Source organism: Sphaerodactylus townsendi, linkage group LG14 (genome assembly GCF_021028975.2).
Source record: "Sphaerodactylus townsendi isolate TG3544 linkage group LG14, MPM_Stown_v2.3, whole genome shotgun sequence".
Taxonomy (NCBI): Eukaryota; Metazoa; Chordata; class Lepidosauria; order Squamata; family Sphaerodactylidae; genus Sphaerodactylus; species Sphaerodactylus townsendi.
The window spans coordinates 41872007-41888766 of NC_059438.1; the positions used below are offsets into that span (position 1 = coordinate 41872007).

Sequence of the window (16760 nt, forward strand, 5' to 3'; positions counted from 1 at the left end):
ACATAGCAAATGAAGAACGATGACAAATGTGAACAACATAATTTAAGCTTCTCTAGACACTAAATGTTTAAATATATTATACCTTTTAAAAATGCAGCGATGTCTGAAAGCCACAACAGTGATTTATTGATCTAACTACAAATCTGAAACAAATGCAGCCTTCAAGCATATGAGGCCGCCTCAGAAGCCAAGCTCCTGCGTCTTCTTGTGCTTTCACTCTTCAGTCTCCCCCGGTCTGCGGATATCATCAATCTTCAGGATCATTCTCACCATCTGAGTGGCAAGAGAGATTTGCTGCTTTTTCCCAATCAAGGTTTCTATGACATGCTGCTGTTTCATATCTGCCAAGAGAAGAAACATTTAAGAGTGTTCACTGAAATTAACTGGCACCAATACAAGGCCCAGTCAGAGCACACTGAATTTGCTTTGCCCCACCTCTGCCCTGCTTGGAAGTTTGTTGTGAGGCCTCTGCCACAGTTTTTAAAAACAGCTTATGTTTAAATCTGCCCAATGTCAGGGGGCATGTTTTAAAATTATTTTTGTGACGTGCTCATCGACAACACCGGAAACACACAGCAAATTGGTAACACTATTCCACTCATGGGGGGGAGGGGCACAACCAGCAAACACAAGGAATTAGCATTTTCCAGGAACTTTTTTACTTCCTGTGCATGAACACTGATAGATGCTACAGTCAGAGGGTCAGGAAGATCTGAAGTAAAGACTAACAGAATATTCCATAATGGCAAAGCTGACAGAGTTGGCACAGAACAGACCATCCACAGAGTATGGAAGAAAAAGGAATGTCTTTTTGGACTACATGAGCCAAAGACTTGGATAACCAGGGACACCAAGGGCCATTAAGTATAAGAACAAAATGTTGTACATAGGTCTTATTCAGACTTGAAAACTTTAATCGGAATTTAAGAAGCTGCAAGTTTGGATATTTAGATCCAAGCAAGAGCAAGCTTCACATACTAATTTATTTGTAATAATGAATTTTAATATTATGAAAATAAACTGACATTGTTTTATATCAGGGTAGCTGTGCCAATTGCTAGTTGGGTGCAAGCGATCCCTTGTGACGACTGCACCCATCCCTTTTCGAAGGGCGAGGCTGCTTGTGCAGATTCTTTTACAATTGGCAAACTTATGACAAAGAAGCAGCACAGAGTCCTCAGGAAAAGGAAAGAGGCTTTGGAACGGTTCAGAAAGGGACACAAAGACTTTGTGAAAAGCTAGAAAAGACAGTTTTGCATTTTTATATTAAGAAAGTTTTTTTGTATAAGAAACTTTAAAATGCAATTCAGAAAAATAAAAGACGACTCTTCCTGGAGTGCCAAAACACCAGTGAATGGACCCAAACCCAGCTGAAGACTCCACTACTTGTGCAGGAAAAGGGGACAGTAATGACAGTAGCAGAAGGAAGGATTTCTAGACATTGGTAATACTGAAAAATTAATAGACAGTTGGAAAAATATAAAGATTGAGAAATATATGGAGTTAGAAAGAAAAGTGATATTAAAATGGTATAGAACACCAAAACAACTAACATACATGATAAAAGGACTTAGTTCTAAATGCTGGCACTGTGGAGACCAAGAGGCATATTATAGCCATGTGTGGATAGAATGTGCAGAAGTAAAAAAAAATTGGACAATTGTATTGTTATATATCGAGAAACTGGTGAAGATAAATGTTGATTTAAATAATGACTTAATGTTCATGGGTGTAATGGAAGACAGAAGGGTGGATAAACAATATAGGTATATGTATAAAATAATGATCAAAGCAGCCCATGCAACAATAGCCTTGGGCTGGAAAGAAAAGAAAAAATGGACACTTCAGAAATGGTTAGAATATATCTGGGAACAAGTGACATTTGATATTTTCGATATATTAACCAAAAATAAGACATGCAAGATAAACAGAATGAAATTTTGAAGATATGGATAATATACGTGGACTGGATGAAAGAAGCTTGAGTCAATGAAGAAATATGGGAGAAGAGGCTACAGAGAATGAACTTACTGCTGTTTGTGCGACAAAACTATGAAGAAGAAGCAATGGGGGGAGGGAGAAAAGGGGGGGAAAGTATCGTTTGAAAATGTATGAAGAAGGGAATTACTATAAACTGTAAAATTCAGATACAATAAAAAAAATTTTAAAAAGTAATGACAGTAGCCAACCTATATCCTTATTAGTTGAACTGACATATTTAGATGCTATCAGGACATAAGGCACACAGCACAGCAAAGCTCTTACCATTGGTCCCTTTGTGTAAACAATCAATACCCAGAGCAGGGTTCTCCTCCTTCACTTGGCGAGCTCGCACTTCGGCCATTGTTTGGATGGGATTCATCCCGCTGTTCTCAGAAAGGGCCATTGGGATTACTTCTAGAGCATCGGCAAAAGCTCTCATGGCATACTGCTCCAGAGACGGGCACTAGCACAGCAAACAATAGAACTTTTTAGTACAAACACAACTGAGAATGAGTTTTAAAAGAAAAATGCGTGGTGCTTTGCGTAGCCACCTGGTACGGATGCCCATTCATTCCTCCTAATCTGCTTCCAATAAAGTGATATACTCTTTCTCACTAAAAGAGGACAGGAGATGTGTGAATTAATCTGTCATTTCCTGGACTTTCTTTGTTCTGGAATGCTCCGTCCGGGTCCTAGTGCCTCGGGGACAGAACTAGGTAAGCACTAGGACTCAAGCAGACATTCTAGAACAGTGGTGGCGAACCTATGGCATGGGTGCCAGAGGTGGCACTCAGAGCCCTCTCTGTGGGCATGCGTGCACAGAGTTTCTCATGGAGGGGGGCGGAAAATTGCCTCCCGCACATCTAGGCTGGCCTGGGCCGCTGGGCACGACGTGTAGGTAACCCTGTTAAGTGCTGTTAAACCCCACTGATTTTCATGGGAAGAACTAAAGCACAATCCTTTACATGGGAGTAAGCTCAGTTGCTGGCAATGGGGCTTGCTTCTAAACCCTCCTATGGTCGTGATTCATCCATTCGAAGTGTTGCACAGTTGCTTCAAGGCAAAGCCACCGACTACCATGAAGCTTACTCCCTTGGAGCCAACCGTTTTTTCTAAACTAAAACCTCAGTATTCAGGTTAAATTGCCGTGTTGGCACTTTGCGATAAATAAGTGGGTTTTGGGTTGCAGTTTGGGCACCTGGTCTCGAAAAGGTTCGCCATCACTGTTCTAGAACAAAGGTGGTCCAGGAAATGGCAGATTAATTCACAAATCTCCTGTCAACTTTTGGTGTGAAAGAGTATACGAAAATTTTATGGGGTAGAACTGATGCTGAAGAACAGGCTGCCTAAAAGAGAGGCAACACCTTTGCCCTCTTCAGCAACCTCACTGGAAAACTCTTGAAGGACAGTAAGAAATTTGATACCCACAGCATAAAAATATTTTCACAGAATGCACCCCTACCAATCTTTCAGCGTCTAACTAAGACAGCTATACAGATTACTTGACTTCAGGAAAAAGTAACATTACGGTGCTTTGAAAAATGTAGAGATCCGAACACGTTGCAGTAACCACATAATGTTCCTTGTTTTAGTGGGGGTAGGTATCCAATTGCCATTGACACTCAAGTGTATGGCCAAGGGGGAAGACTTTATTTCAGCCACAGTTTATGGCCAGAGAGCTCAATCCGACACTGCAGAACAATCACTTCCGCATGAGAAGTGGATCATGTTCACACAAAGCAGAACTGAGAACTTCCCATCCCCCTACGGCAAGAGGAAAAATCTCCACTTTGGGACTCACTGATGAAGAAGCTGAATAAGAATGATACTAATACACCCCTTCATTCTGAGTCCTAAGAAACTGGAATACATCTAGTTAAAAACCTCACGAATTGACTGTATAAACTCTAACCCAGCAAAAGCAAATCTTTTCTGCTTGGGACGTCAAAAATTCGGAAAATGCCTAACTTGACTCTGTTAGCATGTCCCCAACGTCCTGATCGAAAAAAGAAACAATTCTTTACATATTCACTTCTTTAAAAAAAATATAAAATCTAATTGTGTGGTGCTTTGTGTCATAAAAAGAAAAAATCAAATAATTGCCAGGTAGGAGGAGAAACCGTTCCCAATGGAAGTTACAGAAAATGTGGGACCAGTGGATCTCCAAGAGTGGGTTCAAACCTTTCAAGCCTCTTGGGGAGACATCCAAAAAGCTCTACATAAAACCAAGGACACTTACCAAAAAAATGATGATGCCAGAAGGCAGGATGTACAGTAAGTTCACGGTGGAGGACCCGGCGTGTGTGTCTACCAAGAACCTGCCTTAACTACGCCTAGCAGCAAACTGAGCTACCTCGCATGCGGTTCTTTCAGCCTTATACTGTGGCTCCATGTGGCCTGGAGGTCGGAAGGTAGCGTGGGCGTGTCCCTCCAGCCCTCCAGAGCAGTGCTGGAAGGAAAGGTGAGTGGAGGGTCCGAACCGGAGGCGGCTCCATGCATGAGGGCGTCACTTTTCACGTCCCCTCCACTCACCTTTCCTTCCAGCGCTGCTCTGGAGGGTTGGACACAGCCACACTGCCCTCCAACCCCTGGAGATCGGAGGGTAGCGTGGGCGTGTCCCTTCAGAGCAGCTGCCATCCCCCCTCTGCCCCACGGAGAAGGCAGCTGCCTGCTCCATCGGGCAGAGGGGGTTTCCCTGCCTGGTGCCTCCGCCTCCCGGCGATGGAAGGAAAGGTGAGTGGAGGTACCGAACCGGAGGCAGCTCTGTGCGGAGCCACCTCTCCAGCTCAGTAGATCTTCGGGGCCGTGGAAAACGGGTCCAAATGGCTCTTTGGATGGTAAAGGTTGCCTACCCCTGCTGTACAGCTTGCTTTGCCTTAAAATGTATCGTAACGCACATCCTGTTTTCCACCACTGTCTGCTGAAGAAAGCACCCATTGCGGACCGCTGGCATCCTACTGGGGGTGGGGGGGCATGAACACCATGAAGTCTCTAAAGTACTGGACTCTCAGCTTAGAAGGGGCTGTTTGCAATACCTGGTCTCTTGGAGGAATTTCCCTGAGAGAGAATAGGAACGGGTTGATGCTTCCTATGTGTGCCCCACGGTTAATCTGGGCTTTTCAGAAATCTTAACCCCTCAATGCTGTTCCAGGGTGATGGTTTTTTTGTGGGGGGTAGGGCGGATAATGTCATGACCCTGCACTATGTTAGCCCAGGTCCTGCCTCGTTTCTTGTTACTGGGGGCTTCCTGCACTTTTGACCTGGGAAAGAGTGTTATCAAGTCAAGAATGTCACCTGCTTCTGTGTGAGACCTCCCCCTGCCCTCCTCTCCTCCCTTCTGGAAATTTGTGTGTGCGTGTGGTGAGTCTGATGTATTTTTGCTGGGAAAACATCTGTTGCTTGCAAGGGTCTGACCAGTTCAGACAATAGAGCTGTCAGCTATTGCTATGCTTGTTATCAATAAAACAAGAATTCTGCTTTAAAGCACTGATTCCTGTCATTGAGCAAGTCTGGGGCTGTGATGCACCCAAACCATCAGGGCGTGTCACTTTTGACACGGGTGTCATAGGTTCGCCATCGCTGCTCCAACCAAAAGACTACAGTTCAGCAATCAAGCAGAACAAAATGGACTGCAAAAATTCTTAAGCAATCATTTCTATAATCATTCATAAGCAATCATTTCTACACAATCCAATTTCAAAATTATATAATGCTACTTAGATTTTCAATTGTCACCACTTTTAGAAAGCACCAATTCACTACTTCTTACATTAGTTCTTTTTTTCAAACGTCCTTTCCAGTCAACAAAAAATATCCCCAAAATCGCAAACTAATTCCTCAATCCAAAACAATGAAAGGAGGAAGTTGACTGAGAGGTCAAACAGAACAAAAACTATTCATGTGATGGAAAGGCATGTGGAATGTCCCTATTTTAACTCTGAATTCTCTCCTGCAACCATGACAAAGATCTTCTGCCCTTACAAGTACTTTTTAAAAACGTTTCTTACACAGTAGACAAGGTCCCAGCCTGACTCAAGCACATTTTAATTTTAGTTCTCACTCTTCTAAAGAACTCAAGGCAAAGTACCTAGTATTCTCATCCCAGCCATCTTATCTTATACCACAGATAATTCCCCAAGGGGTGACCAATCGCCATCTTCTGATGACAAAGCCCCCACCAATCGGTGCACAGGACTCAGTCCTGCATGCCCACTGGTGGGACATCTGTCCCTTGCCTGACTTCCCTGACCCAGCAGGCACACTCCCGACTCCATCCCTCCCAATAAACTGGAGAGGAAGCCAGGAGGGAGGGAGGTCACGCTGCTTGTTGTTCACTTGTTTGCCCTGTGTGCCTTGGAGCTAGCCAGAGGCACTCTGAGTGTGGCAGGCGAGGTCCATTCTGGGAAGCCGGAAAGGAGGGAGGCCATGCCGCTTGCTTGCTCATCCTATGTGGTGGCTGGGGGGAGGTGGTAGTGCCTGGGGCATGCCACTGGGAAGACTCAGGGAAAGCCTGTTGTGAGGGGAAAGCCTTCCTGCCCTCTACTCTCCTAGAGCCCATTTTATTTCCACATGAAATGTGCTTTGCTGCTAACCCTATCATAAATTTTAAGCTAAAATAGAGTGACTACTCCCAAGCCACACTTGTGATTTTCCAGGGACAGGAAGACCTGGCCCCCAACACTCTATCCCCGTGGTGGCGAACCTTTGGCACTCCAGATGTTATGGACTACAATTCCCATCAGCCCCTTCCAGCATGGCCAATTGGCCATGCTGGCAGGGACTGATGGGAATTGTAGTCCATAACATCTGGAGTGCCAAAGGTTCGCCACCACTGCTCTATCTAGTGGTCTACCCTGGCTCCCAACATTCTGGAGCAATTTAACTGGTGTCAGGTGCCAATAAATGTGAAGATTTCCTGAACCAGATAAGTTCTCAGCTTTGCAAAAAAACAAAACCATTAAAAATAAAGTTTGATTAATCCCCGGGGCCATAGTCCACTGTTGTCAATCCATGACCACCTATATACTGAGTCAAAGTATTACAATTTGTGTATTCTTCACTAAAGCCAGTCATTAGCTAGGGGTGGTATGCTAGTCAGACCACACAATATTTGATAAGTCAACTACTGCCAAATATTCAACAAAGCCAAGAACACAAATTACAGCTAACAAGAAAAAAAATCAAATATAGTGCTATTTGTTAGTTAAGAAAAGAACCCTAACTCTGCAGCTCTCAGGACAAACCTAGCAAGATAGCAAAGTCTGTTCTACAGGCATCTCCAAACAAAAGCACAAACTGATCAGTGGAGCAGGTCCCAAGCTAGGACCACCATAACTCTGATGGGCATGCCGAAGAAACCAGACAATACCTTCTCTGTGCAATCCATCCACCTGCACTGTAACACTCTTATGAGGGAGAGGCTTCAGGTCTAAAAGAATTGACCTGCCCTCTATTTTGCACAACTACCTTACTTCTCATAGCTGCAACTGCTATTTGTATCAACTTCACTTAAAAAACCCTCTGCAGTTTTTAGGCTGTGAGATGTACCCAGGACAGAAGCTGGAAAGAACGGCTCAGTGATTTGTTCATATAGAAAAATATGACATTAAATAATAAAAAAGGGTACTGGTAATTAACTTTTTAAAAAGTTGATTGCTAACAGCCAACTAGCTTCCTTTTTAATCACAGCGTCAATGTAAAAACTTGTTGACAATGAAGTACTTTTTGACTTTGTAACCAATTAAACTTTTTAAAAATAGAACAACATTCGACAACAGTTTTTCATCAGTCAAGTAAATCTTTTTGACTGGTGAAAAGCTCAATTCTGCATCAGTATTGAGGGCGTATTTCAACATGATGGCGCCCTCTTCTGATCTACATGCCACTATCCAGTTCTTCTTCCTCACTTACCTTGTCTGCTGTTTCACTGACAGCCAGCGCACAGGAGATCTCAGTCGCACCCCCACCATAAACAACACGGTTGTCCCGAACAAGATTCCTGATTACACACAGTGCGTCATGAAGGGACCGTTTGGCTTCTTCAATGATCTTCACATGAAGGACAGAAGTGTAAAAATGCAAAGAGGTGAGAGGTGTAACATCAGTGTTTCAAAACAGAGCAGGCCATCCAAAAGGTATCAGCCAGCATCAGCAATTCTTTAATTTCCCATCTAATCAAGTGACAAGGTTCCTCATGCCTGGCCTTTCTTTTTCAGTGGCTTAGCCTTGCTTCAGTCCGATCATGTCCTCCTAAGGGAGCACTGCCGCTATCGGAGCCAGTGCAAGGCTCTGAGAGTCCAGTGCAAATTCTTCTGCTACGGCCGCTCTGTCTAGACCAGGGGTCGGCAACCTTTACCACCCAAAGAGCCATTTGGACCCGTTTTACATGGCCCCGAAGATCTACTGAGCCGGAGAGGCAGGGAAACCCCCTCTGCCCCACGGAGCAGGCAGCCGTCTGCTCCATGGGGCAGAGGGGGGATGGCGGCTGCTCTGGAGGGACACGCCCACGCTACCCTCTGACCTCCAGGCCACGCGGAGCCACAGTATAAGGCTGAAAGAGCCACATGCAGCTCCGGAGCCACGGGTTGCAGACCCCTGGTCTAGACAGAGGACACACTTGCTCTGCCTCCCCCATCCTCCCAGAGGATGCATGGGGCAGGACAGGCAGCGACTGCGATTCACCTGCTCTAGCTTGGACGTTTCTGCTGGGAATCAGCAATTTTACTGCTTTGTACTTAAGAATTCAGCGTTAATACAATCTTATTCTTTCAATGTATTTGAATGCGTTCTTTCTGCCTAAGAGGCCTTCACAGCAAAAAGGAAATCTGCTCAAAATGTACTATAAAACTTAAAATCATGGTAATAGGGACGGATGAGAACCCTGGGAGATGATGCTGTGGAATAATACCCTGTCCCCAGCCCTCAGGTGATTTGTTGCTGGTTTTCAGAACTTTTTAAAATGTATATGTATTGTAGAACACTTAGTTGGCTGCGCGGAAACAGAAGACCACCTTGTCTGAATATATCACACAATTCTTTACTGCGCACATGGAGGCAAACACAAGGAGGAGCAGGCCTAGTTATAGCAAAGCAGAGCTACTGAAACTAAAATAGTTTCACAAATGATGACTGTTGGTGGTCTGGGTCAATAGACGAGTTGGTTTTTAAACTCCACTTTTCTCTACCATAAACAGCCTCCCACCACCACCGCCTTGTGAGATAGGTGGGGCTGAGAGAGTTCTGAGAGAACTGCAGGTGACCCAAGGTCACGTGGAGCAAGCTTCGTGTGGAGGAGCAGGGGAACAAGCCCGGTTCACCAGATCAGAGTCTGTTGCTCTTAACTACTGCATCACGTTGGCTCTCGCAGGGAAGCAGTAATCTTTTTGGTTTACATTCAAGCCACGGGAAAACAGAACGCCAAATGGAACCAAGGCTAATCTTGTAAAGAAACCAGTGGCCTAAACGTTCCAGAGTTGATGGCCTGCGATAAAAGAGGCAATACCTAAAGCACGACCTATGTTACCTATGTTCCATGTACACAGACAGCAAGGATCTCAGCTACAAAGAAGTTGTGGGATGATGAAACAATGATACAGGGAGTTGCCAAGGAGTTTCAACTAGAACATTACAGACCACGTGGAACACCTACTGATATAAGCACCTTCAAGTATTAAACTGGTCAATTCAAACATAGAAAACATCTGAGGAAGTGGAGATGACTGGTTGTAACCAACAAGACTCCTCCCAAGCAGACAAGAAACTTCACCAAAAATTGCACACTATAGTTGATCCAAGCTATTCAATGAAATCAGCCAACTCACCATTTTGTTCCCGCCTCTAATGAAGATGGTCACAGCTCTGGAATTCTGACACTGTTCAATGACCAGCATTTTGTCTTTCGTAGTCCCAAAGGAGATCTCCCGGACAATGCCGGCAAAGCCCAGCTTTTCAGGTGTGAGCTCACAGAATCGAGGAACGATGCGCCCTCCGGTTGCAATGGCGATGAGCTGAAAGCAACCAGGTACAGCTGTGAAAGGAGAAGAACCTCCCCAGGCAAAGAAAAGGAGGAATAGTCCATGTACTTACTTCTATTTCTGGTCCACCCACCCAGCGGACAGCAGGCAGCTCGTTCTGAAGCAGCAAGTGATTGGCCTCGTCATCAAACCCCCACTGGCAAATAGCCAGGTTTGCACCAGTGTCTTTGATCTACAAAAATTAATATTAAAAAGTATTAAACTATTACACAAGGGACAAAAATATAGCAAACAAATAGAAAGTTTGTAAAAAAATACTCATTACATACTATTCAAATTATTAATTACATGGCACGGGTGCCAGAGGTGGCACTCAGAGCCCTCTCTGTGGGCACACACAAACAGAGTGCCCCCCCCCCACACACACACACATCTAGGCTGGCCTGGGCCACTGGGCTCGATTCTTAGCATTAAACCTAACACCTAGTTTTGGGGAAGCAGTGTAGGTAACCCTGTTAAGCGCTGTTAAACCTCACATTAAAATAATAAAAGTCATATTTGCAGTACAACATCCTAAGGGGAAGGATGATAAAACCATACCCACAACTTCATTCATACTGGCTTGGGAAAAAAATGAGGAAAAGGGGAAAGAAAAAGGATAGGAAGGGAGGGGAGGCCAAACAGATGCAATATCACTGCTGTCCCCAACCATAGGCCTGGTGGGATAGCTCTGCCTTACAGGCCCTGCGGAACAACTCCATGACTAGAAAAACAGAATCATGCAGACGGTCTTAATTTGCAGTTTATGTGAAATTCACACTCCTTGGATAAAATAACCATGCTTAATGCAACTGACTAAGAGACACTGTTTGACAACATAGTTAAACACTGGAATATTGAGAGCGAGTTTCATAATGTTTTTAAAAAGGCTTCCCTTACACTATGTATAACAGTATATTAGGAGAAAAAGGCATAGGCAATTCTAACCTGCTTCACCATTTCATCAAACTTCTCCCTCTCATATTTCTGCAATGCTTTGTAATCTTCCACAGATGTTACATCAAGCTTATGTTTAGTTTTTGGCTTGGGAGGTTCAAATGGGCAAGTCAGAATGGCAATTTTAGCATTGTGAACTTCCTAGGAAAGAGAGCACAACATTTTAAACTGTAATACCATTTCCAGGGACCAAATTAGAAAGTTGTTGTTTCAAGAACAACCTATATGTTTCAAACAATTCAAAATATTTAAGTGATTATTTTGAAAAAAAGATGATGAAATAAGGCAAGAAACAAGAAAACCCCAAAAGTTACAGACTTTATTCAGAAACACACCCCTCATTAACCCCAAAAGATCCCTTACTTTAGGCATCTGGGGATGGCTGAAGTCCTTATCTACAATCACACCCTTTATCAGCTGGGTATCCTCCAGTCTACCACCAACTTTGCCTTGGACTTTTATCAATTCAAAGTCAACGTCTTTGCGTTCCATATCTGCCACAGTCAGTATTGCATTTACAGCTATTTCTGCCATCTGTCTGTGGCAACGATTTATCCTAAATACAAAAGGAAGTTCATTTCAGCTAATTCAGATAATAAAACACAAACCAAAATGTGTAAACAAATAACAGGTAATGCAAAATTAGAGTTGTCATTTGAAAGTATGCATCTCAAAAAATGAGTCAGTCTGTCTCCATTCTAAGTTAGGTAGACATCATGTTTTACCAATTTTACGAAATAAAAAGAACACTGGAAATCACACCAATTTATAGATTTACAGTGCTATCCAGTTTGGGGGGATGAGGCAATGAGGAGCGGGCCAGGGCTTCGTGGGCACAGAAGAAAGGGAAAACAACCCCACCACTACCACCCAAATAGCCCCATCAGCTACACAGGCTAAGTCTGCAGGTCCAGGTGCTGGCGTTACCTGGCTAAAACGTCAACTCTATTCCCAGGAACGCTCCAGCCCATGCCAGCATCCAAGCAGACACCAGTGCTGCTTCATGGAAGCCTTGACTTTTGAGTTTCACTGCTGCAGAGCTGAGGGGCAGCCAGCCACCAGCACCTTTGCCCCCTGCACCAGGGGGGACGCCCCCTGGGCTGGTGGAGGGGCAAACGCATGGGTGCAGCCCTCCACATCTTCCTATTGGCATTCAGGCCACCCATCTGAATTGGGCTGCCGGTATTTTGTTTACTTGCTGAAACAGGAATATGATAAGCTTTTGGCAACAGAGACAAGAAAATTCATTTACAATTACAATTGAAAAGGCCTGCGAACAAACCACATTCTGTTTAAAGTACATTGTAAATCATGAAAAGCCCTCGGAGGGGAAATCCCCACGTATGCAGGCTTTTTCAGTTGCATGTTATCCTGTGTGCCATAACTTTGTCATTGAGGCCCAATGAGACTGTTATTTTGTATTAAACTTTCAATTAAGATCCTTATGACTATAGTTTAATTCTGAACAGCCTTGCCACTATTGTAATTGGATAACAGGTATAGGAACTTGGATGTTCACTTAGGACTGAATATTTGATTAATTAATCAAACAACTATTCAATAAACAGTTACAACAGCAATCTCTGTCCTCTCCATCACTCACTCCCGCAATGCAACATGAAGCATTCTAGTCACAAGTAAATACTGGTAAATAGTCAACCTAAACTAAAAAAACTGAAGGGAAACAAAACCCAACCTGTAAATCAAGCTAGGAACCAAAAGGTTGAGAAAGATTTTTTTAAACAAGATAATATACATTTTTACCATACAGTGTCAGATAACCAAAATTAAAAATAGTTCACAATAAAACTCAAATTAAGAGTATACTTCAATATAAGCACTTCCAGTGTTATGCACTTAAATAGTCAGGAATTGTAACAATATCTAATATCATTATTTATTACAGCAAATATTTACCTATTTGTATATAAAGCCAAGATCTCTCTTTTTAAAAACAGCGTGTATGTTTTAATCTGGTGTATTATTATTATAGTCAATTACAGGACACATATACAAATTTTCTGGCCTAATAAGAAATTCTAGTTTAAGAATTCATGTTAAAAATTTGTTTGTGTGTGTATTATACTGACTTCTGAAGAAGACCTTTATTGGGTCAAAATGTGTCAGGTCTTTCCTGGTATTGGAAATGTGTTACCATTCCAGACTGAGTATATAACACATAATTTGAGTTTTAAAGTGACCTATTTTGAATTTACTTAACAGGCACTCTGCAATAAAATGTGAATTACCTTTTTCATACAAAGTAGCTGATCTACTCAGAAGGACCCTTAACCATCCGTAAGACACCACCAACAAAATTCCAATTCCCAAAATTTAACATATACATACACTTTAGATCCAAGTGTTGTCTTTGCTGTCTGAATGAGGGGCTCAATATTCTCCAGGTCAACAGGAAAACTGTCACTGATCTTGTCCAAATGTTCAAGGGCAATGCGAGAAGCCTGCTCATAACCATCTGCTATTCTGATAGGATGAATGCCACGATCCAACAGCTGTTCTGCCTGTTCCAGTAGCGCACCTGCCAGAACTAAAAGAGCAAACAAATGACAATTGCTTACCACAGTTGCACCTTCCACTCAAAGTGACAGAATGCAAGATTTCTCATCATTAAAAAAATGCGCAAGAACAATTTTTTTGCGACGTGACTTCGAAGAAAACAATTGTTAAGCATGAGTAGAAATTAAGGTTAGCCTCATGGATGGTCACCCCACCTGTGGAGATTTGCTGGTCTCTTGCCTTCTCCTATCAAACCATATTTATAAACATACGAACTATAAGAGCGTCTGATGATAGAGAATCTTATCTCCTAACAATCTTCTCTTTGCAAAGAAAAACCTTTCAAAATGTTAAATATTTGAAGGTTTTGCATTAAGCTCAGATTTCATCTTAAGCCATAAAGTACTTCTTAGAACTGCACTTTAAGAATTACATATTTAATCAAGACCATATTTTAAAAACTCATTAACTGCCCTGTTGTGCAAATATCTATGCACAACAATATGCTGCATTTAAAAAATCCAGCTTACTTTAGAAAACACTTTAAGCAGCTTATAAAAATTGTACAACTAGTTCAAGGAATGAAGCCGGCAGCCAGGAATTCCTGAATACAAAATCTTGCTCACTGGGACAGATTATAAAAGTTGTTTCAGAATGTTCAAAAACTTAATTCTTTATTTTTGTTGTTCTGAAAGCATTGTTAATGCAGATCTTTGCAAAACAACTTTATAGGATCTCTTCTACATGGATTTTTGAGAGCAGTTCTACTGTTACAATAATCAGCAGTTTACCAGCTTCTTCTGCACCAGCACATGGTCACCTGTAGTAAACTAAGTCCTCAGCTCTGTACCCTTAAAAGCTAGTGTGAAGGCAGGTATAACCTGCTTGGTTTTTCAAATATTGGATCTGAATAGTTCTGGTCTCATAATTAAAATCAATTCAGAACACAATCAAGAATATGGAACATATACTCAAGCATCTACTCAGAACATACAATGGTCTCTGATCATTATCCAACCTTTATTGTATTTTTTACTCATTATGTATAAGATAATCTGACACTGGAAGTCATTACAACGGGATTTGCACTGCGTAATCTTACCAACGACTCCTGTGGTTCCATCCCCAATCTCATCATCTTGAGATTTAGCCAGCTCAACCATAAGTTTGGCAATCTGATGGTCCACATCCATCATGCTCAAAATGGTGGCACCATCATTTGTCACCGTTACATCGCCGTCCTTGTCAACCATCATTTTATCAAGGCCTGCAAAGCAAACAAACATACAGCACAGGTATAAGTAGAAAAAAATCTTACAAACAAAAAGATTAAAACTTTACCGCATGAAATCTTTATGCTTACCATTAGGCCCAAGTGATGTTTTCAGTGTGTTTGCTACTGCCTTAGCTGCCATTATATGAGACTGTTAAAAAGAGAGAGTCAAAATTACAAAAATGCAAGGTTACAAGTAAGCTTAACAGGGCCTAATCAAATAAGAAAAATAATCTCTTGATCTGTTAACCAGAACCATCCACTGTTTTTGCACAAAGGTTTAAGCTTCATAGACATAATATCCTCACTTGATGAACAGCATCTGTTCTATATTTGTTTGTTTGTTTTTAATTATTTCTATGTGTGGCGACATGGCCCACAATGGCAACATGGTCTCACTTGCAACTGCAGGCTAGTGGCAGAGGCTGGGACACAGGCACCAGGGATAATTGACACCTTTCCATTTAGCACTCCTTCTTACCTGTCCACCTCTGGAAAGCATTCCATAGGGCTCAACAGGCACATGCCACCCAAAAGGGTAGCGCAACTCCAAGGGCCAGGTGGCTGCGGCTCCATCCCCAGGAACAACATTGACTCCACCCTCGATAAAACCCTTGCTGCATGGATGGAGTTGGTAGCAACATGGTAGCACTGATGTGTCAGGGCGTCCAAAAGAGACGCCCGCATATTTGCCCCTTTGCCAGGTTAACTGCTCTAGGGAAGGCAAATCTGCTGCCCACTCCAAAGTGATGGTTCAGCTCCCATCTGGACTGGGGTATAAATGGTTAAAATCTGTGCTGCTTGTCTTTTAACTGCTAACTGATGATGTTTATTCACAATACAATTTTACAAAGCTCAGTGTTATTCAGTCATTGTAGATGCTGCACAATGTAAGACTGTCCATAAGCTTAACCTTCCGGTTCCCAACAATAAAACTGGCAAAATGGGCGCGTTCAGCTTTGCACACCCTGCATGGCCAGCTGGTCCAGTGGATGTACAGGCATCTTGCACGAGCGCCCACGTATTCATTTGTGAGAAAGTCCCAGCACGTGTGTTCGTTTTATGAAGAAGCCGGGCACACTGGGAGTCGCGGGGCAGTCACTCCACACACGTGCCCTGTCATCCCTGAGAACCATCCAGCCCGCGCACAAAAAGCACCACGTCCATGCACACGACGACGACACACGAGGAGCAGCAGTGGCGTAGGAGGTTAAGAGCTCGTGTATCCAATCTGGAGGAACTGTGTTTGATTCCCAGCTCTGCCGCCTGAGCTGTGGAGGCTTCTCTGGGGAATTCAGATTAGCCTGTGCACTCCCACACACGCCAGCTGGGTTAGTGACCTTGGGCTAGTCACAGCTTCTCAGAGCTCTCTCAGCCCCACCTACCTCACAGGGTGTTTGTTGTGAGGGGGGAAGGGCAAGGAGATTGTCAGCCCCTTTGAGTCTCCTGCAGGAGAGAAAGGGGGGATATAAATCCAAACTCCTCCTCCTCCTCTTCCTCCACAAAACTCCTCATTGTAACGTGTGAGCAACCCCGGCCCGCCCCAGCCTATTCACGTGCGCAGGTCAAAGAGAGGCGCCCTTGCCGCCCTCCCTTGGGCGTAGTAGCGGGGGAAGGCGCGGGCTTGCTGGCCTCAGGCCCCGTCCTCATCGCGGCTGCCCCTACCTTCAGGGCGTCGAGGCCCGTCGTGCGGCTCTTGCGCTCCTGGTCCTTCAGGATGAGGAAAGGCCTCCCGTACTCGTCGAAGGCCAAGGTCCCCATGGCCGACATGGCGCCGAAGGCTGCGAAAGGAGCTCCGCGCTTCTTTGGGATGAAAAAAAAAGCCGCCTCAGGCCGACCGACTAACGGAAAGGAGGCCCGCGTGGACCTCGCCGGGCTCTCAATCGGCGGCGCGACTTCTCGCGAGATCTCACAACAAGCACCTCCCCCTTCTTCTGGAAGGGTCTATAAGGGAAAGATGGTGCGCATGCGCAGTGGAACTTCTCCGTAGAGACGGATGGGGCGGAGAGCTGAGAAAC

At 43.8% G+C, this 16760-nt stretch overlaps 1 protein-coding gene across 2 annotated transcripts; it reads right to left on the reverse strand.

The window, feature by feature from the left end:
* Nucleotides 1–104: 104 nt before the first annotated feature.
* CCT5 (chaperonin containing TCP1 subunit 5) lies at nucleotides 105–16671 on the reverse strand. Of its 2 annotated transcripts, XM_048515587.1 has the most exons (12): nucleotides 16583–16671; nucleotides 16408–16540; nucleotides 14833–14893; nucleotides 14572–14736; nucleotides 13302–13500; nucleotides 11316–11508; nucleotides 10944–11093; nucleotides 10069–10188; nucleotides 9804–9989; nucleotides 7894–8031; nucleotides 2266–2446; nucleotides 105–341 (listed from the first exon to the last, which is right to left on the reverse strand). In XM_048515587.1, exons 2-12 carry the CDS (start codon nucleotides 16510–16512, stop codon nucleotides 214–216), a joined length of 1626 nt encoding a protein of 541 aa, XP_048371544.1. In that variant the 5' UTR covers nucleotides 16513–16540; nucleotides 16583–16671; the 3' UTR covers nucleotides 105–213. The 2 variants fall into 2 exon arrangements, with proteins under 2 accessions (XP_048371544.1, XP_048371543.1); XM_048515586.1 differs by having other exon boundaries at nucleotides 16408–16651.
* Nucleotides 16672–16760: the final 89 nt, after the last annotated feature.

What these genes read in the sequence shown, in the direction of transcription:
- CCT5 (XM_048515587.1), bottom strand. Translation starts at nt 16,512, where the DNA reads ATGTCGGCCATGGGGACCTTGGCCTTCGACGAGTACGGGAGGCCTTTC. An exon ending in AACATCACTTGGGCCTAATG is followed by an intron (nt 14,737 to 14,832) that starts GTAAGCATAAAG and finishes TTTGCTTTGCAG; the next exon opens with GCCTTGATAAAATGATGGTT. An exon ending in TGGAACCACAGGAGTCGTTG is followed by an intron (nt 13,501 to 14,571) that starts GTAAGATTACGC and finishes TTGCTCTTTTAG; the next exon opens with TTCTGGCAGGTGCGCTACTG.